Source organism: Chiloscyllium punctatum, chromosome 37 (assembly GCF_047496795.1).
Source record: "Chiloscyllium punctatum isolate Juve2018m chromosome 37, sChiPun1.3, whole genome shotgun sequence".
In the NCBI taxonomy this organism is placed as follows: Eukaryota; Metazoa; Chordata; class Chondrichthyes; order Orectolobiformes; family Hemiscylliidae; genus Chiloscyllium; species Chiloscyllium punctatum.
Genome location: NC_092775.1, coordinates 37,263,321 through 37,286,983, shown reverse-complemented (window position 1 = coordinate 37,286,983; position 23,663 = coordinate 37,263,321). Strand labels below are relative to the sequence as shown.

Below are 23,663 nucleotides of genomic sequence, written 5' to 3'. Positions count from 1 at the left end.
AGCACAATTTCCAAACCAACATCCACGCAGATTGAGAGAGAAACAACTGGTGATTCTTTGAGCCGAGGACCACCATGTGCTTTAGGCCAGGGAATGGGTTGAGAAGAAAAATCCTTACTGGTAACCTCAGACAGTGCAGGAATTGAAACCACAATGTTGGCATCACGCTGCATTGCAAGCTAGCCATCCAACCAAGGTAACCGGCTCACTGCAATGTACTACTTCTAGGCCAGAATGTCTATGCGCGATTACTTCCTGCCCTGCAAGTGTGCCAGAACATGTTCAAATGGGTCAATTTTTTTAAAAACAAAAGACACAGATCAAGGCTGGCTGTCAAGATCAGGATTCATCTGAGAGGAGCAGTGTGCGCAGCAGGAAGGAGAAAGCGAAAGACCACAGACAGCTCCTTCCTCCCCATAACTGCTGTATATTTTGAGCCCTGAGAAACCTGGACCCCAGCTATTAATTTCAAAATCATCCCCAATCTAAGGATGGAGCCTTCATTTTAATATTAGAAACACCAACCCACTACTTTTATTGAATGATTTCAAACTAGTCAAGGTCACAGCAGAAGTAGATATAGCTGGGATTGGGTTTGACATTTTAATGATTTAACCAATCAAAATTGTTTACAAAATCTCTATCAACCTATCAGATACAGCATTCCAGCCAAGAATTCTTTTTACTCTTCCCAATGATCTCAGAAATTGCTGTCAATCAAAGCTATTAATTGATCGTTGCAGCCTATGCTTTGAACGCGAATCAAGTTGCTCATTATAGCATGTTCGGCTAAGAGCCAATGAATACACCGAATAGTTTTTCTGCTTCTCTGGGGTCGCCAAAAATAAATCAGGCATCACTCTTCTGTTTCATTACCAGTGGAACTGATCAGAGTATGCAGAGTTAAAAAGGCTTTTCAGTAAAGGGCATAATATGTCTGAGACCACTTGGCAATTGGCTTCATTTCAAAATGCAACCAACTTCACTGCCAGTGTTAAATGGAGTGATAAGGCTACTTACTAATCTGATACTGTTACCGTCAGTACTGCCAAATAGTTAAACTCCTGTACAGTTTTAGTTAAAATAGGGTAACGCTTAAATATTACTAGTACAAATCTGTGCACAGTCATAGAATAATTCAGTAAAGGCCCTTTGGCCCTTTGAGTCTGCTCCACTAAAACTACACACTGTCCCACTCTCTTGCTAGGCCCACAGCACTGAATATTATGACATTGCAAGGGCTCATCCAAGAACATTTTAAAGTTCCCTGCCTCAACTATTCTCCAACATAGTGCATCTCAGCACCATTTAAATGGTTTTTTTCTCAAAACCCCTCTGAATCTTTTACCTTTCACTTTAAATTTACACTCCTTTGTTATTGATCCTTCCACTAAGAGGAACAGCTGTTTTCTATTCACCCTGTCCATGCCCCTTATAATCTTGTACACCTCTAACAGGTCACTCCTCATCCTTTCTGCTTCACAGAAAGCAGTCTCAGCCTATCCAGCCTCTCCTTTTAGCTGAAATGCTCCATTCTGGGCAATGTGCTGAAGAATTTCCTTCGCACCTCCCCAGCTACATTCACATCCTTCCTATACTTGCTGCTCAGAACTGCAGAGTCCTCCAGCTCTGGCCTAACCAAAGTTCTCCACAGCTCCAACATAACCTTCCTGCTCTTATAATCTATGCCAAGACTGAGAAAGGAAAGTGCCCCATATGTCATAACTACCATATGAGTCTGTCCTGCCATTTTTAGGGACAAGGTCATGATCAATCTGTCCCTTTGCATTCCCTAGTATCTTGCCATTCATCAAATATTCTCTTGTCTCGTTCCTTCTTCCAAAGTGCATCACTTTGCATTTATCAAAGCTAAATTCCATCTGCCACTAATCTGCCCATCTGACAAATCTATTTATCATCCTGCTGTAAACTACTACCTTTCTCTTGTCAACCACCCAGCCAATCTTTGCATCATCCGTAAACTTAATTTATCTACATTATTTATGAATTTTACAAATAAAGAGTACCTAGTGCTGATCCCTGTGGGTAGTCCACTGCACATCGGGCTCCAGTCACACAGTCTGTCACCACCACCGTATCTCCTGTCACTAAGCCAGTTTTGGATCAGTTGGATTCAGTGTCTTGCTTAACACTCAATTCAACTAGATTAATTCAACATGCAATTTCATCCATAAATTTATGCTGATTCTTTGACTAGATCAGATATGTCCAAGCTCTCTCTCGCTTGCTCCCACTAAAAGACATTAGAGGACGATGGTGTGATTGACAATATGAAAGGCCACATAAAGATAAAGGAAAACTAATGCATTATGATCACTGTCAGAGGATGTCATTTATGACTTTAATTAGGGATACCTCAACACTGTGGGAAAAATTGGCATTGAAAAGTATCAAACAGAATTGAAAGATTGATAGGCATGTTTTTGTAAAGTGCTGAAGGTGTTGAAGAGTTCAGAGAGATTGGCGATGTTGTTTGCAGGGACAGAAAGATTGAAAGAGGGCTGTGTTGCCACATGGCAGCTTGGAGGGTTTGTGCTTGCTGAACAGCATGTTGACACATTGACGTCCAATTCTAGAAGCTACTACCGCTGCACATGGACCTCACAAATCCATATAATACCAGAGAAAATTGGAGGGAATGTAGCTGCTAACAACTCACTATCCAAATGCAGGTAAACATTATCTACATGCAGTAGTAAAATAACCCCACCAACACAACAGCAAAGGTCCATGGCTTCAGGTTCCTTCAAATACATCAATAGCCAAATACAGAGCACAGATGATGCAATCTGTTCCACAATCGGAAGATAAGGAATTACCCAAAGTATGACTGTGGCCCCAAGTCCCAGATCATGACTTGGATGAGGAGGTTGAGGGGTGAGTCAGTAAATTTGGAGAAGACACAAAGGTTGGAGGTGTCATCGATAGTATAGAGGGATGCTGCAGCATGATATAGACAGGATGCAGAGCTGGGCTGAGAAATGGCAGTGGAGGTCACCCTGGATAAATGCGAAGTGATGCATTTTGGAAGGTCAAACCCGATTGCTGAATATAGGATGAAAGACAGGATTCTTTCATTAACAGGGGGATCGAGTTTAAGAACTGCGAGGTTTTTCTGCAGCTCTACAAGTCCCTGGTGAGACCACACTTGGAATATTGTGTCCAGTTCTGGTTTCCCAACTATAGGAAAGATACAGAGGCTTTGGAGAGGGTGCAAAGAAGGTTTACCAGGATGCTGCCTGGACTAGACGCTTGCCTTATGAAGAGAGGTTGAATAAGCTCACTTTTCTCCCTGGAGAGAAGGAGGAAGAGAAGAGACCTGGTCGAGGTGTACAAAATAATGAGAGGAATAGTTTGAGTCAATAGCCAGAGACTTTTCCCCAGGGCAGGACTGACAAGAAGTCATAGTTTGAAGATATTAGGAGGAAGGTATAAAGAAGACGTCAAAGATAGGTTCTTTACGCAGAGAGTTGTGATTGCATGGAATACGTTGCCAGCTGTGGTGGTGGAAGCAGAGGCATTGGGGACATTTAAGCAACTGCTGGACATGCCCATGGATAATAGTGAGTTGGGGGTGCGTAGGTTGTTACTTTATTTTACATTAGGATTAAATCTCGGCACAACGTCGTGGGCCAAAGGGCCTGTTCTGTGCTGTACTTTTCTATGTTCTATGGGATGCACCACTTTAACCTGTCCAAAACGATCTGTTTTGGTACACATCTTTCTTTCTATGCAGTCTCTCAGGGAGCTCTCCAATGGTTAGATAAACAAGTCAACCCCTTATCAGGTTTCCTTGTCAGATGAAAGACATAGCAACACAATGTGGTAAAGAGGACAGGAAGTGAAGAGATTCAGTTGTTTAGTAGAAAGTGGATCAAGGATAAAGTAGGTGGATATCACAACAGGATGACCTTGAGGAGGTTTGAGAGGAGGAGAACATAAAGACTTTCATTTTAAGAATATTGCATTTCCTAGCATTTCCCCCAAACTAATGCCAACTTCCTCATTTGTTACAATAACCTGTAACACCTCACTGGGGTAGTGCACTGGAAATCAATTCCCACTATTGCCAGATCTATCACAAGAGTGATTTTATCAAAGTACACAAAAATTCTCCCATTTACCTGTTATTCTAGATCCAAGTTGACAGAAAACACAGACTAGGGTTCCGTACTTAATGAGATTTACTGTTTATTACCAATAAATAACAATTATGAACATCAAAATATTATTCTATCAGTTAAAACTCTACAACTCTCCAATAAAACTCCTCCCACAAACACATATTGACAGACAGATAAACAGACAAGAGCATTGGTGTTATGGGTAGAGGAAAAGATCACTGGGAAGTTAGTTCAATGGCTCTGTTTCATAGGGTTCATGGACATGATCCTTTTGCTTGTCAGGGCACGATCAACTTCAATCATTCTGCAGGTTCTTTTCATGTCCTGACAGGAGGCACAAAACTGTCTTACTGATTAAAAGCAAAAGCTTACAGTAGTGATGAGGTTGAAGATAAACTGGCCTTCTTCAGGTTTCAGGTATTTTCTACCACAGGGAGAGACACCATCTCCCCTTCTAGAATTTTGAAGGCTTCTGGCAATATTGTTCACACCTATAATCTTTTCAGCTGCCCAGAAGCCAACCATGTATTTGCTGGCAGGCAGATGGCCTTTGTCATCCACAACTGGTCACAACTCCACAAACCAATGAGCCACGTGCTGCTGGCCAAATCCCACGTTAGACACACCCACTACTGCCAGCTCATCTGCAACCAGCTCACCCACCCTCCCTACTACATACCCCCCTTTACTACATGTAAACACCACATACAAATTTCAGTAGCTTCCTTTTAATAAGTGCACCAATCCTTTCACAATCGGAGATTTTTTTTTAGAAGCCCTTTTTCTCATTTTAGTCTATAATCAAAACTACAGAAAGATAAAACAGTGTAGAAAGATAACATTTTGAGTTGAAACAAAGCTCCAAGTTGGGAGCATGAATTTATAAAAGATTCCTTTCAGGTTTTATGCAAAACATACTGAATATCTGATTCTCTCTCACAAATCCACATTTTTGTTGCTAATACCATAGAAACAATTTTCAGTTTATACTTTGTGAAAGCCTAGACGTCTTTGCAGGGAGAATAAACATAAGAATAATCAAATTCATCAAATTTAAATCTGCCTTATCACTGGAAATCTGCAATCTCATTGATGGTATGTACAGAGTAATGGCCAAGAAAATCCTGCACTGAACATAAAATAAATAAGGCAAAAACAAGAAAGAAGAAAAGTTTAAACAAGAAAAAAATGAAAGAGGTGACAAATGTGTGTTACTGAGTGTTGTCAGTGGTCATGCATGTGTGAATTTTTGGATGTTAATAGTGCTTATTGGGAACTTGGGTATAGAGGCAAGGTGATCCTGTAGGATTTTCTGTGCATTAAATGTGGAAATATGTATACACTACTCCAGACTCTGTTCAACCACATACAAATCAATTTCGTGTCATCTGTTTGACTTCAAATCATTCAAAACTTAACTTTTTAAACAAATACAGTTGCAGAATGGCTGTCATATTAGTACAAAATATTGCAAATGCAATTCTAATTTTAATGTATCAAATGTTTTGCCATAAATCGAAATCTTTGCATCAAATGCACTGTCAGTAAATATTGAATGTTTCATTCTTCCTTGCTGAGTGCAGACAAATATCAAACGCAATTTCATTTTAAAGGCTTTTTAATATCCTAAGATTTTACAGCATTGCCATATGCAGCCACTTCAGTCAATGGTGATAAGATGATGGTGTAAATGGATTAACATTTCCCATCTGCAAATTGGGTTTTTAATCAAATCTCTGCCCAGCACCCAAAGGCATTCGAACAAAAGAAATATAAGTAGTCTCTTTCTTTTTAGAAATCAGTCAATAGAGCTGGCAGCAATTCTGCACTCATTTAGTTTTAATGCCAAAAGAAAAGTCACACAAGTGCATTAAAGGTGGGATCAAGACACATTGCTGGGCAACAGCAAAAGAAATCTTAATTACACTCAATCTGTATTTAATGGAGGTCTGTTTCATGGTGACGATGAGTAGCAAAACTGGAAATACATTCCATTGCCTAACACTGCCTGGAGAAATTATATTATTACAGATAATTAGTTGAAGTGTCTATTATGAAAAGGACTGCATGCTTGTGAAATCAATGATTATCACACTAAATTTACACCTGTGTGTGTCCAGTTGTTTTATTCTTTGATCAAAACTCTGCATCTTGCCAGAAGTACAAAGAACAAATGTAATAAAAATCCAGGCACTACTATAATAACAGTGCAACTGTAAGCTGTAAACATGGGGAACTATGTATGTAATAATTGTGTCAATACAATTGGTGAAGACAGAACAAGTAACTCCAAAAATGAACACCACATTGACAAGAGATAGTGTTTTTCACACATTTCCTCACGATGTCTTCAATACATTTTATCTCGCTTAAGTAGTCGGAGGGGTAAAAAGCAGTTGTTGTGGCACCCATTTTCCAGACAGGTAACAGACAAAAATTCACTTCAGTCTTATTCCTGTATCTGAAGTATAAATATCCTAACAAGATTAATAAAAATGAAAATGTAAATAATGACCTCAGCTTTATGCATCAACAGGAATAACAAAGCAAGTACTTCCAATAATGAGGAGGATAAAATTACGGGAGTATTTCTTATGGGTTGCATGGATATAAACATGAGTCAACGTGTGTGGTGCTGGAAAAGCACAACCATTCAGGCAGCAACTGAGGAGCAGGAGAATCCAAGGATACAAACATGACAAATTTCACAGGCTGGTTCCTGTGCTTTTAAGATGTCTGAAAATACCTCATGTCATTCCGACTATGGACAATTTTCAGTCACCCAGTAAGATAGACTAATAAAAGGGTAATATGCTTGTTTTAGAATCAGATGGGAAATGGCATGGGTCCTGCTTCACTCAATGAACAATTTGCTATAGCCATCAAAACAGCAAGTTCATTATTAAAAAAAAATTAAGTAGGAAGAAGTACTGATTTATCATTAGCTGACAGAGGGTGATAGGTAGTAACTAGCAGGTTTCCTAGCCCATATTTAATCTGATGCCATAAGACTTTAAAAGATTCCGAGACAGTGCTATGAATTTCCAGGCTATGTCTTCCTGATTATTATCAACACAGCTCATGGACTTTTTCTATTGGCAAGATTAGATATACTTAGGAATGCTGACAATGAAATGTTCAAAGTTTGCTGAAGGGCATGATTCTGTAAAATTGACTATCTCAGGCAGATATTCCCACATTTTAGTGAGAACGACATTGTCGGTGTGACTGAGCTGGGTGTATCTTAGGATTATCTGGCCTGAATATACCTATATTGCTTTTTGAAGCCATGACCAATATTGGGTAATGTGGCCAGCTGCCATGCTTCTTACGTTACAACAGGGACGACAATTCAAAAGTATATCATTGGCTGCAAAGAACTTTGTGACACAAGGTTGTAAAATGCTTGGTATAACTCATGTTATGTCTTTGTCTTGCTCTCAACAGAATTACTGAACGAGAAACTTGTTGATAAATACCAGTTTTATGTGCAAAGAGTCATTATTTTATCGGATATGGGCTTACTGCCTGTTGATGTTCCTTTTGTCTTCAATGCAGCTGCTACCAGGCCCAATTGTGTTCAGGAAAAAAGTTTACTTGCAGGGTGGCCCATGGTTTTCAAAGGAATTGCTAGAAGCTACCACCAAAAAGCGAAGCTTGTGAAACAAATATTTACCTGAGTGTAGATTTAAGAGAATATTCCTATTGCTCCCTGTTTCACAGTGATGCTGAACATCTCTGGTGGATTCCATTCTGCCTCTAGTTGATCATAGGCAGCTCTAAGAAACTGGATGAATTCCCACATCAATTAAAAACATTATTCTGCAATGTTGAGGGTGGCAAATTATGGTCAGCATCTGAATGTTGAGTAGCCTATGCTAATCACATAAAACGCCATCATGACTCAGACCATAGTGATGTGTCCTCCACAGCTTCACTCTTTCCCAACCTAATCTCAAACTCCCAGTTTCTCCTATCGATGTTTTACAATAATTAAAAACTTAGTCCTGAAGTATTTAACTTTACTATTTTATTACCGGTGTAGGTGGGGAGGGTAGACAGTGCAGTGGCTTCAAGAGCTCCTCCCCATTAAGTTAGTCATGTCTCCAGGTAACTTTGGATCTTGCAGATTCTCAGAGCATGAGTTTCTTCTTCATATAAGGCACTGGAAGGAATCCACAGAGAAGTTGGTCTGTCATCATTTGAAAATAAAAATAAATACATTGCTGTTTAAGTCAAGCAATAGGTAGCAACTCAATGAAAGGATTTTATTAGTTAGATGTTAATAGATGTGCTACACGTCAAACATTTTCTGGTGTTAATTCAGATTTGCACGAGAAATTGGTTTTTTTTTGTTCACTGGTATGGTGTTGGATTTCCTAAATGCCATGCAAGAGACTTATAAGCAAAACTGAAGTACTTATGATTAAAGGTAATGGCATCTTAAATATGAAATTGCTTCAGATAGAAAGCAAGAATAGTGGAAAATAATTAATGACTTGGAACAGAAGTCATCATTTCAAAATGTACAGATGACTAAATGTGGAAATACAGCTTCCCATGAAAAGGTACAAGCAGATTTCAGCTAAAATGGGCATGAGAAAAATCTGCTTTCTCTACTGTTTTTCTTCCTAAACGTGTTTATTAAATTTTATAACTTTTCATTGACATTTGCCATTGTTGACTAAATATCATAAAAGATTCCTGAAATCATTTTCCATCTAGTGCTTGAAATCTGTCAGTTAATCTCTAAAACACCAAAACCTGTTCAGTGGAAGACATCTTGAGGCACGAAAAAATGATGATTCATTTATATTACTGCTGCCTCCAGATTTCTAAAATGTGCTCATCGACTTCCTCCTTAAATAAAAAAAAGTCCACTCACAACCTAATCATCTACTGCCTGCACATGCACACCTCCATTTTAGTCCCTGAACAATAGCATCAACACACAAATTAAGAGCAGAAGTAGACCACTCAGCCCCCTCAGTCCACTTGGCCATCCAATTAATCATAGCTGATCTGATAACTCCATATTCTCACCTACCTCATTACTTTAAAAAAAACATTATTTTCTTCATAGAAAATCCATGTTCAAAATTAACTCACTCTACCTCTGCAACATCCCTTGTGTCTCACCCTGACTGCTATTAATTTTGGATCTCTCTCTCTACTTTATCATTTGTGGATGACCCTTCCATGTTCTTATTGAGTACTTTATCACACAAAGTCAAAATTAAATAATATCTATTGTGTAATATCAAACAGCTATAAGTTTCCAGTACAATATCAATATATTACATGTCCACTTGGGAATGAGGCAATGCCTAAAACCTTAAATTACATTTTCAATTAACGTGGTATTTCGCACGTGCAAATGAATTTTCAAAGATATTGACATGGCGGCAGAAACACTGCCACTTCAAAAAGGAAAGTTTTGTATTACAGCCTGTTATTTCCCAAGTACTATCAGAACAATTCAAATCTGGCTTAAGTTCAATAGATGGTTGTTTTAAGTATAGAAGAAAAGGCATTGAAGGCAGCAAGGTTATATTGCCAATGGAATAAATTTACAATATCAATTTAAATGATATCAGCTTTTAAAGGGTTACCAAAGCAGTTGTGATCAGGATGGTGCTGCAACCTTGTCTAACAACACAAATGATTTTTATCATTAGTCTTAGCGCTGAATTGCAAAACGTTCAAAAAGACAAATACAAAATAACACAAACCACAAGAACCATTTTACATTAATTAAAACAGATACACTTTACAGCAAAAAATGCTGTGCACATTGTCCATTTTTAAAATATACCAAAGAACAATGAATTACTAAATCAGAATTTGGTCATTTTCTTGTGTGTGTCTGCTTTCCTTTGTTCTTGTTGGGCCCCTGATTCTTGAGATTTTAGATAGGACAATTGCTTCTTTGCATTAGATAACTTCTCTTCCAGATGGGTGGTTACTGCTTTGTCTCTGCGATTTAAAAAAAAGTAAAGAAAATTGAACTGGATTACCAAGTGATGTTGTGGAGACAATACCGACTGAAATTTCTTAATAGTGGAGGTGAATCTTGATCCTTGCTCAGCAAAACACAGAATCTAACTTTACTTGTACACCAATGGACAAATAAGGATTCTACACAATGAATCAAACTCTGATATAGGATTAAATTATCTGCAGTAATTTTAGAAAGTCTTTGTTGAGACCATCTGCAAAGCCCAATATATGATTCAGCTTTCGATGTGTACTGAGAGATTACCAACATACAAGAAGATGCAACTTGCATTTATTTGCTCTCTTTGGTAGCCAAGTGGAGATTCCCTGTGGATAGCAGGGATTGTGCACCAATAAAAACCTGGGTTTGTGGGCAAGGTTTCAAAGACAGTTCAAATATTTAGCTCAAAGGCATGTGAACGAGGCAGATCTTGAAGTCACACAGCAAGGAGGATGAGTTTCGAAGGGATCTGTAGATGGCAAGGTGATGATGTTAACTGCTATAAAAGTCAGGGTGGTGAAGGAGAATTGCAGTAAATCCAAATTTAGGAGAACAGGCAGTGAGTGGGTGGGAAAGACTATGAGTAGTATACAGAAATATGGCAGTGAGAAGAGGAGGATTGGAGAATCAGTACTCTGAGGAATAGAAAGCTACCATAGGTAATGTAGATGGGAATGACATGTTAACAGGCTGAAAAGTGGAATTGAAGGTTTTAAAAAAGCAGAGCCCAGGACTGAACAAAGTTGTGGCAAAAGATCTGAATGGCCATCCAAGTCAGGCACAGGTGGGGATGGGCAAGCAACAGATGATTAGAGCAGAAGATTGCAGCCAAATAGAGTCATAGAGGTGTACAGCATGGAAACAGACCCTTCGGTCCAACCTGTCCATGCCGACCAGATATCCCAACCCAATCTAGTCCCACCTGAAAGCACCCGGCCCATATCCCTCCAAACCCTTCCTATTCATATACCCATCCAAATGCCTTTTTAATGTTGCAATTGTACCAGCCTCCACCACTTCCTCTGGCTGCTCATTCCATACACGTACCACCCTCTGAAAAAGTTGCCCCTTAGGTCTCTTTTATATCTTTCCTCTCTAACCCTAAACCTATGCCCTCTAGTTCTGGACTCCCCACCCCAGGGAAAAGACTTTGTCTTTTTACCCTATCCATGCCCCTCAATTTTGTAAAACTCTATAAGGTCACCCCTCAGCCTCCGACATTCCAGGGAAAACAGCCCCAGCCTGTTCAGCCTCTCCCTGTAGTCAAATCCTCAAACCTTGGCAACATTCTTATAAATCTTTTCTGAACCCTTTCAAGTTTCACAACATCTTTCTGATAGGAAGGAGACCAGAATTGCACGCAATATTCCAACAGTGGCCTAACCAATGATCTGTACAGCCACAATATGACCTCCCAACTCCTTTACTCAATACTCTGACCAATAAAAGAAAGCATACCAAATGCCTTCTTCACTATCCTATCTATCTGTGACTCCACTGTCAAAAAGCTATGAACCTGCACTCCAAGATCTCTTTGTTTAGCAACACTCCCTAGGACCTCACCATTAAGTATATATGTCCTGCTAAGATTTGCTTTCCCAAAATGCAGCACCTCCCATTTATCTGAATTAAACTCCATCTGCCACTTCTCAGCCCATTGCCCCATGTGATCAAGATCCTGTAGTAATCTAAGGTAACCTTTTTCACTGTCCACCACATCTCCAATTTTGGTGTCATCTGCAAACTTGCTAACTATACCTCTTATGCTCGCATCCAAATCATTTATATAAATGACAAAAAGTAGAGGGCCCAGCACCGATCCTTGTGGCACTCCACTGGTCACAGGCCTCCAAGCTGAAAAACAACCCTCCATCACTACCCTCTGTCTTCTACCTTTGAGCCAATTCTGTATCCAAATGGCTAGTCCTCCCTATATCCCATGGGGTCTAATCTTGCTAACCAGTCTCCCATTGAGAACCTTGTCGAATGCCTTACTGAAGTCCATATAGATCACATCTATTGCTCTGCCCTCATCAATCCTCTTTGTTACTTCTTCAAAAAGCTCAATCAAGTTTGTGAGATATGATTTCCCACACACAAAGCCATGATGACTATCCCTAATCAGTCCTTGCCTTTCCAAATACATGTACGTCCGGTCCCTCAGGATTCCCTCCAACAACTTGCCCACCACCGACGTCAGGCTCACTGGTTTGTAGTTCACTGGCCTGTTCTTACCACTCTTCTTAAACAGTGGTACCACGTTAGCCAACCTCCTGTGACTATTGAGGATACAAATATCTCAGCAAGAGTTCCAGCAATCACTTCTCTAGCTTTCCACAGAGTTCTCAGGTACACCTGATCAGGTCCTGAGGGGTTATCCACCTTTTGCGTTTCAAGACATCCAGCACTTCCTCCTCTGTAATATGGATATTTTTCAAGGTGTCACCATCTATTTCCCTACATTCTACATCTTCCATATCCTTTTCCACAGTAAATACTGATGCAAAATACTCATTTAGAATTTGAAGCTCAGCCAAGAACAAAACAGCAAGGGGGTAATTCTCACTATCTCCTCTTAGGGACTAGTTCGCATTTTTAATGGAGAAAAGTTATGAGAGTTCTTACAATGATGAACCATTCTTGTTGGGTTACTATCGAAGTAGCATGTATGAAACTTACTCCCTATGTTACACAGTGAGCAGATGACTATGGAATGGAAATGGAAGGTGGAGTGGAGGTGTAGATGTACTTTAAATGGGATTTATGGGTAACCATCTATTATTATAAATAATACTGCAACTAATCAAATCAGGCCCAGGAACTGAATTAAGCCCAAAACTGTAAACAAAGCAGTACATAAGATACCTTCCAACATTTCTTGCAAGTGCCTCCATAATTTTTGCAATGTCCTTTTCTGTATGTTCAATCTTCTCTGTTATTTGAAAAAGATGGATATTTAGAGCTTTCTTTGTGCTTTTAGTACCCCTATAACGTTCTTTGCTACTTTTTTCTCTCATGGGGAATCCAGTCGGAACTGTTGAACTGCTAGTCTGTCCAGTACTTTGAAGTTTGTCATTCAAAAAGTCAAATACAGTCTGACAAGGTTTTCTTTCTTTAACAATATGGGAGCCTCCTTCACTTTTTCTCTTGTGCTTCTTTTTGTGCAGATGGTTCAGTTTTCCTTCCCGCTTTTTTTGCAGGATTTCAGCACATTGATCCAGGGATTTTCCTGGAGGTAAAACCACTGCTTGTACAGGCTCCACTCGACCATCAGCATTCTTCCCCAAACCTAAAAGAGAGCATGCCCTCCAAATCAGTTCAAACATGCACGATATCCATCAGTAACACACAGAGGCAGCAATGTGTACTACCTACAAGATCCTATGCAGCAACCCATCAAGGCTCCTTCAAAAGCCGCTTCCAAACCTGAAATCTCTATGGCCTAGAAGGACAACAGCAGTATATGCAGAGGGACCATCAACTGTAAGTTTTCCTCATGGGCATACACTAGGCTGACTTGGAACAATGTCACTGTTCCTTCACTACCATTGTGTCAATATCCTGGATCTTCCTTCCCAAATGCACTGTGAAAAGCTACGTCATAGGGATTCCAGTGGTTCAAAAATGGGTCATCACCAGGTTTTGAAACGTAATTAGGGACAGGCAAGAATTGCTAATTCACCTACATACCCTCAAAGAAAAAACTTTAAAAATGTTACCAGTTTATGTGCTGCTCCTTTAACAAGGTTACGTTGTCCCTTTTTTTCTCCAAGGGGGGTTGTAAAAGGCAGAGGTTCCTATTTGCCTGGGTTAGGCCACTGGGTTAGGCCACTTTTTCTAGTTTGGTTTAGTTTAGCAGTTAGAAAGCGCTGGGGACCCACAGAAACAGTTACACTGAAAGAGGCTTTATGCTGATTCTCTCTTGGACATCTCTCTTTGTGAGAACCTGTGGTTAAATTTACTTTTTTGCCACGAGGTATATTTATGGGGACATTACAGGAAACTGGAGCAGCATCATTAAGTTGCAATAGCGTCTGTTGAGTTTTCAGATAGGTTAAGTTATCCTATATTATGTTCTCTTTCATTCAGGTTTCATTTGATAACCTGTAAATAAATTGTTTTGCTAAAACAGAGTGGTTTGACCAGCTGCATCACTCCTGGAATATTCACTCTACACCTGCTTAAAACAACTAGAAAAGTTAGGGTCTGGGCTACCTTCTTGAAATGTTTTGAGGGGTCTGGCCTGGTCCATAACAAAAGTGATAACTTTTTAACGATAAATATCAATATTTGCTTTTCAAAAAATTTAATGATTTCTTTACTAACAACATCTTCCCCGTTTTCAAGACTACGCCAATATCCAAAGACTGGAGTACAGGAAATAGTAAGATAAATTTGGGACTGTTACACATAATAGAAAATTGCTTAAGTTGTAATCACCAGTGTTCATTTTGTATCTCAACAAAGGTATCAAACGCATGGCAGTTCTCAAACAGAAAATCACCATTTGAGAGCAACGCAGTAAGGCAAATTAATAAATTCTTACCTTTTCCAAATTCGTAACCCAGTTTAACCATTAATTTAGATCCTATTCCCCGAGTATGAGCTTCCCAACCAGCAAATGAAGAGCTGCAAGCTGGACTCCAATTTCCCCATGACACAGACTTTTCATCCAAAACTGTGAAATCAAATTATAAAATAGGAGTGGTTTCATTACAACTTTAAATTATTTTTGTGACCTTAAGATATTTAATCAAGATAACATATATTGATATAAATAGCAATATACTACCAGTAATTCCACAGGAAGAAGTGCATGCAGCAAACAGGAAATTTGCAACAAAATAGCAGAAGTGAATGAAACCACAGCTGAAGTGATATGTTTACAATAAATCTTGGAGGATGAAATTTATTTTTAAAAAAAGGCCACCTTCTGCACTGTGACAATTCTGATTTTCTGCAAAAATGCTGTGAAATACAGGCAAGAAAGGGAAGCAATGGGACTGAAACAGCAAAACAAAAACTAAGATTTTAGGCTGAAGAATTATGCAGAGATGGGGCCAGAAGAGGCTCTGGAGAAATTTCAATTCAAATTTTAAAATCAAAATGTTGGAAGACAACATTGTTAATTATTCTTAAAATCTACCATTATGGTTATATTTAGGATAAATTTTGTTTTGCAAAACGCTTAGTCAAATCTGCAGGGACATTGATTGACACATATAGGTAAAGTCTTTCTTCATGAAAATCAATTTACCAAAAATAATTCAGTATTTGGTTGCAATAAATGACAAAATTTAGAGATTTAAATAGTGATGTGAGAGTTAATCTTGCATTCACTGCCTAGATTTCTCCATCTCCTGATGCTGCCTGGCTTGCTCTGTTCTTCCAGCCTTCTGATTGTCTACTTTTGACAGGAATCTGTATGCAAGTTTGCTCACTGAGTGGAAGGTTTGTTTTCAGACATTTTGTCACCATACTAGGTAACATATCAGTGAGCTGTGCGCGGTGGCACTCTGTCGGATGGCATTGGTTTCCCATGTTCGGGCCAGTTTTAGTGTGTTGCGCCCATAGGTGTTAGCGAGTTTGGAGAAGATTTGTAGCTCAGGTTAACGTTCTGGATGCAGGTTTGCTCGCTGACCTGGTAAGTTTGTTTTCAGACAGTTCATCACCATACAAGGTAACATCATCTAACATCTTCTGACATTTATAAAACCTGCTTTTATGCATTTTGTAAGATTAGTTTTATCGTTCATTCTTTAAACAGAAATCATAGAATCAACAGGATTTCACTGAAATTAGTTCTATCAAGAACGGATAAATTCTGCCATATTGTCATTCAGTGAACATGAAAATTGACCCCACTATCATATATATATAAATTAGTTTTCTAACTCATCTCCTCAGATTTAATTTAGTACATAATTGCAATAGGTTGCATGTCAATATATGTTAACATCAAACCACTAATCAATGAAAATTATTTCTAGTCAAGAGATTCATTCATGACTCCTCCTAATAATTTAAACACAAATAAAATAATACTGTTAGCAGACCCTTTTCTTATAAACCTAGTAACTATAATGGATAGTGGATCAACAGGATCCAAACATTATTACTTTGAAAGTAAGTGGCCAACAAGGTAACTCACAAGCCGGTGTAGTTACTCAGCAATAAATGTGCATTTAGTTGAATACAAAGGGCTTAGTTTGCTCAGCTGCTTGATAAACCTAAATGTACTAATGTAGCGGTCTGCTGCCAGTGTACTTCCTTATACAGTAGCAGAACCTTGTTACAATTATCGACGTTTAAAAAGCTATCTGACTTCCCAATGGCCAACTTAAAGGAAACTCATGAAAAGTTTCAATTCTAAATACTTTTGGTGCAAATAAACTAAAAGAAACATACAGACTAAACATTACTAAGTAGGCAACCATAACTTGAAACTACAGAAAAGATAACCATCTTTAACATGACTACATCAAAGAATATTTTTTTAAAAATTTACCAGTTAAGGTCATTATTTGAATAAGAAGTATAAATAATATTTGTTTTATGGAAAAAGTTAATGATTTCTTTACTAACAATGTTTTTCTTGTTCTCTGGACTACGTCTATATGCAAAGACGGGAATAAAGGAACTATTAAAGTAAATTTGGGACTACTGCACAGAATACAAAAATTGCTTAAGTGATCACCAATGTTAATTTTGTATCTCAGCAAAGGGATCAAACACATTGTACCACTCCCCAAAATCCAATGCCACATTTATACTTCACAACACACTTTCCACAGGACTTTATAGAATATCTGTCACTGTCAGGTTCCGACAGATTCATGTCCTCCTGTTTCAAGAACTGTAATACCCATATCTAAAGTTCCTTTCCCACAGTCTTAGAAAGACCCAAAATAGATCTTCAGTATCAAGGCTCACTCCAATGATTCCTTCCCACAGCCATGTTGAATCTTTCACAGTCCTTAAATTCTTGCTAGTTCCCTCTCCCTGACCAAAGAACAAGTTTACCCCAGTAATCGCTTTGTTAGCTAACAAATTGACTTAACCTGCTACATGGCACAGCTCCCTGTAACATCCTCCATTGCAAAATCCACAAAAGACTAGATTTTCTAAAGAAAACTGAAACCCATTTCACAGGTTTCCTAGCCAAAGATGTGCACTTCAGGTGGGTTGGCCAAGCTACATTATCCATATAGTGTTCAGGGATGTGTTGGTTAGGTGCGTTAGCAAGGTTAGAGAATAAGGTAGGGGGATAGTTCTGGGTGGAATGCTCTTCAGAGGATTGGTATGGACTCATTGGGCTGAATGGCCTGTTTCCACACTGTGGGGATTCTATCAAAAACAAAAGTACTTACCTTTTGCATAACCAAGCTCTCCTTCATCCTCAGAGCTAGATGAGGAAGACTCATCAGCCTGAGGTATTGGCATGATCCCATCTCCCTCCACTACAATCTCCTTTTGAAGTAAGGAATCAAATTTTACTGTAAAATAACCATTGTCAATATCTGAAAGACAGAAACCATTTCCACGATTAAACAAGTTTTTAAGTATGAATTTCTCAAAAATTTCTAAAATTACATGGGTTGCTCATGACGACTCCTCGCCTCATTCTATCTTTGCGATTTGGATAATCTCTATTGCCACATTTTCATCTCTCACCTAACCTCTGTCTGGCCATTTAAAAAACAAATTGCATACAATAAAGTTGAAGCTTGGAGGTAAAAGTGGGCTGAATAGTAATCTATGTTTTAAGGCAAGGCATAATTCATGGGGTGACTGTCTCAGGTGAAGGAGATTTTTTTGTTGCCGGGGGGGGGGGGCGCTAATCAGCAATTTTCCTCCATGCTGTGGAGCAATCAAAAAAAAGGAAGAGGCCTCCAGAGAATAAACATGGACAGTTTGAAAAGACGAAACTTTTAAACAGAAGTGTTTTATTGAAAACTAACTCATTCAAGAAATCTTTACTTTCAATCCAGGAATACTTTCATTATGACTTGTGAAATACAGTAGTTCAATATCAAATCTGCATGGAGGTATAATATACATGTGGATGTGTGAACATGCATGTATGTTATGGTGAATTGTTTAATAACACAAGCATATTATTTTTTGTTTTCCCAGCAGGTAAATTACATTAGATGAAATCAGTCAGGAAATGTAAATACGTTGTACTTACCTAGGATTTTCGCTGGGTACCAAATCTCATCTTCATATTTCGCTAAACAGGCTGACCCCACCTCAAGTGGACTTAGGTCCAGTTCTTCAAATTCACGTAGTTCAGACACAGCTACCACCTCTCCATGGGAGTACCTAGTCAGACACAATTAGTTCCAGCACTGTAAAGTCTCCTCTAAAATCCATATTTCTAAAAAGTCTTTCATTATATGTTTTTAGTAAAATTTTACCTCCTCCTTTTCTCTTCCGCATGCACCAGCCATGTCTATACCTCATGCAAACAGTTACATTTCACGTGAGACCACAGGCAGTGAGTGATAGCAAGCCAATCAACCACATGACTTTTCAGGAAGAAGGATGCTAAGGAATGGAATCATTAAAATAAGGGAAAGATAATAAATTGAGGCCCCAACTTGGGGCTTTCATTTACCTTGCAGACAGAACAGATAGTTAGGAGGCACAGAGGGATATGAAAGGGAACCAATAAACCTAGGAGAGAAAATTACTGAAGGGCCAGCATCAAGGCCATCCCTTTCCTTGCAGACAAATGAGCATGAGACATCTGTCTGTTGCAGCTTTAGGGGAACATGGCATTGAAAAAAACTGACAACATGAGAAAGTTGTGAAGTTGAGTGGTTGGTGAATAAATGCTTCGCATCTGCATTGCTCAGTTGTCTGGATAACTGGTTTGTAATGCAGTGATGCCTACAATTTCTGTACTGACTGAGGCCAACATGAAGGTCCTCTCAACCTCACCCCTCGCCTAAAGCAATAATGAAATTCAACCACCACAGATCGTCACCCACTAATGGAAGAGCAGCCCTATGGCCCTCTGAGAAAATGGCAACTCTTACCACTGGTGTTTGAAAAAGGAGAGAGTAACTCCAAATGAGGTAGGCAAGGGGTCCAAGGGCTGAACAGTAGGAGATTCGGCTTTACAATTGCCCAACAGATTTCAGATTCTTTCAGCTTATCAGGATAAGAGTGGGGTGCTACAGGGTTGATGAGCTAACTGACCATGGGGCATTGAAACAGGAAGCTATTCATGTGGAGTAAGCAAAAAGAACAGTAGTGGTAGAAGGGGACAGTATAGCTTGTGAGATTTACGCTGTTCCCAGCAGCAAAAAGACAGAGTCCAGAAGGTCATGTTGCCTGCCCAGGGCTATAGTTTGGGGCATCTGCTCAATGCTGAAGAACTTACAGTGGTAGCAGGATGATACAGTTATCATGGTCCATGTAGATGCCAACAATATAGGCAGCACAAGGATGGAATTTCCATATAGTCAGCATAAAGGTTTTACAAAAAAATTTCAATCATGGGTCATGGTTAGTGACCCGGCAATTATTACCCATCCCTCGTTGGCCTTGAGAAGGTGGTGATGATCTGCCTTCTTGAACTGCTATTGTCCTTAGGCTGTAATGCTGGGAAAGAAGCAACTCCAAGATTTTGACCCAGTATAGTTTTATGTCAGGACAGTGCATGGCTTGGAGACAACTTAGAGATGGTAGTATTCCTATACATGAGCTGCTCTTTTAAGTGCTATAGGTCGTGGGTTTAGACAGTGTTATCTCAAGAGCCTTGGTGATTTACTGCAGTGCATTGTGTACACTGCTGTCAAAGTGCACCAGTGATAAAGGGAGTGAATTCTGATAAGCAGTTGCAGTCACAGCTATCAAAGGAAGTAGAAAGCATTTCAGCACACTCCTGACTTATGTCTTATAGACGTGAACAGACTCTGGGGAGTCAGACTGAAATTTGCTGCAGCAAAACTTGCACCCTCAGACCTGCCTTTGCAGCCATAGTATTTATATTGCTAATCCAGTTTCTCGGATGTTAGGCTAATAAATGAAGTGGATGGGTTGTCTTATGAGGAAAGGCTGGACAGGCGATACCTTTAAACAGTGGAGTTCAGAAGAATAAAAGACAACTTGAGTGAAACATTCAAGATCACGCGAGCTTCTGGACGGATGCAGTGGAAGAGGATGTTTCCTCTCGTGGAAGAATCTAGAACGAGGAGACACTGTTTAAAATTTCTTTCTATTATTGGTTAGGGTATTGACTACAGGAGTTGGGAGGTCATGTTGCAGCTGTAAAGGACATTGGTTAGGCCACTGTTGGAATATTGCGTGCAATTCTGGTCTCCTTCCTATCAGAAAGATGTTGTGAAACTTGAAAGGGTTCAGAACAGATTTACAAGGATGTTGCCAGGGTTGGAGGATTTGAGGTATAGGGAGAGGCTCAACAGGCTGGGGCTGTTTTCCCTGGAGCGTCGGAGGCTGAGGGGTGACTTTATAGAGGTTTACAAAATTATGAGGGGCATGGATAGGATAAATAGGAAGTCTTTTCCCTTGGGTCGGGGAGTCCAGAACTAGAGGGCATAGGTTTAGGGTGAGAGGGGAAAGATATAAAAGAGATCTAAGGGGCAACTGTTTCACACAGAGGGTGGTACGTGTATGGAATGAGCTGCCAGAGGAAGTGGTGGAGGCTGGTACAATTGCAACATTTAAGAGGCATTTGGATGGGTATAGGAATAGGAAGGGTTTGGAGGGATATGGCCGGGTGCTGGCAGGTGGGACTAGATTGGGTTGGGATATCTGGTCGGCATGGACAGGTTGGACCAAAGGGTCTGTTTCCGTGCTGTACATCTCTTTGACTCTATTAAGTCATCACTCATTTAAGACATAGATAGGGAGAATATTTTTCTCACAGAAGGTTGATTGCCTTTCAACTCTCTTTCTCAAAGGGTGGCGCAAGAAGTGTATTTCACTATTTTAAGGCAGAGGTAGATATGTACTTTGCAACGCAGGGATTGTTATGTTAATCAAAGTAGGTGGGAACATGCAGTAATTAGAGCAGCCATCAGCTTACTGAATGGTGGCAGTCAGTCGCGAGAGACTGAGTGGCTTATCTTGAGAGACTGAGTGGCTTAATCTTGCTCCTAATTTATATCTTTGCACAGGGTATCAAAACCAATGTTTTTAATATATACACACACAGTCCCATCAGGGCCCACTGAATACAAAAGGGCAACTTAAGGGTTATTTTAAAGTTAACTCAGCACTTCTTACTGCTAGTCAGACCATATTATCAACACAATCTGGGAATCCATACACAGACCTTCCTAGTCTATATGGCTAAGTTTAACATACGATGCATTTTTAATCTCGAAAGGGAGTTTATACTATGAGATTAACTGCATTAGGGTGACTATATTTTCAAAAAAGTCAAAATGTACACATCTTGAAAAGCTACTGTGAGGTGGAGCTCCAAAATTATTAAGATAATCGGTGATGAATGGAAGGAACACAGAAATGGGTCAGTTGAAGATGGTCGATCATGTTATGAAATCTCTTGGAGAGTGTCCAGTGAGGGTTAGCAAACTTACTCAATACATCACCTAAATAAGGAGTCATTAACAATGGTGCTGTCATTGACAAAATGGTAGGGACAACCCTTATGGCGACATTGGAGGGGTAGAGGGAATAGAGTACAATACGTGATAGGTGCTTATGAGGGGCATGGATAGGATAAATTGACAAAGTCTATTTATTCTATAAGAAGGACAAAATCTCATATCCTACTACCCCGCGACCAACTCAGTTTATATTTGACAAAGACGGAAAAGATTAAAACCACAACACAAGCGACTTTTTGGAATCTGTTAGGACACTGGAATATTTAATGAAAATCTGTGACTGTCCCTACTATCAGGGCATCTGGTCACCTACCTGACATTAAGTTATAAAAACAAAGTTTGCTTAAAAACGGAGATCAGTCAGGGCTGAAATCTGACACGACCAGCAGCTCGAATGCTCATTATCACAAATTGCAGAGCTTCTCAGGCATATGTAAAGAATAAAGACTGCATTTTGCAGTAACAACTTCCTCAGCTTGCAAGAGTAAGTAAATACTTTGGAGATCTTGTGATTGAAAATTAATATTGAAGCTAATCAGAAGTAAGTGCAACTGCAACACACATTAAGATATGAAAAAGTACTGATAAACATGTACAAAGGAAAGGCCTAATTTTCAGTAAGTCAAATGCTTTTCTCCTCAAAACTTTAGCAGTATAGGATAAAGTATAACAAAGCCTTGAAATGAAAATCTATATATATTAATTTTATATACAACAGCCAGGATTGCTACTAAATTAGACATAATAAATGGGATTTTTATAAGTTAAGTCCCCATATATTTGCAGAAGAGAAATAGCATTTTGGGAAAGCAATTCTTAGCAGGACTTATACATTTAATGGTAAGGTCCTAGGGAGTGTTGCTGAACAAAGACCTTGGAGTGCAGGTTCATAGCTCCTTGAAAGTGGAGTCACAGGTAGATAGGATAGTGAAGGCAGCGTTTGGTATGCTTTCCTTTATTGGTCAGAGTATTGAGTACAAGAATTGGGAGGTCATGTTGTGGCTGTACAGGACATTGGTTAGGCCACTGTTGGAAAATTGTGTGCAATTCTGGTCTCCTTCCTATCAGAAAGATGTTGTGAAACTTGAAAGGGTACAGAAAAGATTTACAAGGATGTTGCCAGTGTTGGAGGATTTGATCCATAGGGAGAGGCTGAATAGGCTGGGGCTGTTTTCCCTGGAGCATTGCAGGCTGAGGGGTGACCTTATAGAGGTTTACAAAATTATGAAGGGCATGGATAGGGTAAATAGACAAAGTCTTTTCCCTGGGGTCGGGGAGTCTAGAGCTAGAGGGCATAGGTTTAGGGTGAGAGAGGAAAGATATAAAAGAGACCTAAGGGGCAACTGTTTCACACAGAGGGTGGTACATGTATGGAATGAGCTGCCAGAGGAAGCGGTGGAGGCTGGTAGAATTGCAACATTAAAAAGGCATTTGGATGGGTATATGAATAGGAAGGGTTGGAGGAATATGGGCCGGGTGCTGGCAAGTGGGACTAGATTGGGTTAGGATATCTGGTCCGCATGGATGGGTTGGACCGAAGGGTTTGTTTCCATGCTGTACATCTCTATGACTCTATGAACTGGCAAGCAGAAGGATGAACAAAAATTTGGACTTAGGGAGAGTAGGGCTGAGGCAATGACAAGTTATATTTACATAGTAAATATGCTAGGGTGTTTCACAGGTATTTATTCAAGACTAAAGATGTACACAAAACAGAAAGAAATTATTTTAGGACTAGGGTTCAAAAGGACAGTTTGAAAATTTTGGAGATTATTTTAAAGACTGGGTCAGGAAGCGAACTCTAGATCTTTGGGTATAAGTGGTCAAAGGCACTGCTGCTAGCGATACCGAGTAGGGAAAAGGAAAGTAGCACAGAATGCATAAGAGGTGGCAGTTACAGGAATGCCAAATTTC

The 23,663-nt window shown here is 39.5% G+C and overlaps 1 protein-coding gene across 1 annotated transcript in view; it reads right to left on the bottom strand.

The window, feature by feature from the left end:
• Positions 1-4,187: 4,187 nt before the first annotated feature.
• The window catches only part of zgpat (zinc finger, CCCH-type with G patch domain), a 30,331-nt gene continuing 10,855 nt past the window's right edge, over positions 4,188-23,663 (bottom strand). Inside the window, exons 2-6 of the mRNA XM_072556591.1 lie at positions 18,335-18,468; positions 17,514-17,663; positions 14,690-14,821; positions 13,009-13,432; positions 4,188-10,121 (exon numbers count right to left, since the gene is read on the bottom strand). Of these exons, the coding sequence (XP_072412692.1) occupies positions 9,983-10,121; positions 13,009-13,432; positions 14,690-14,821; positions 17,514-17,663; positions 18,335-18,468 (979 nt within the window). The 3' untranslated portion in view covers positions 4,188-9,982. The remainder of the gene's footprint in view (positions 10,122-13,008; positions 13,433-14,689; positions 14,822-17,513; positions 17,664-18,334; positions 18,469-23,663) is intronic.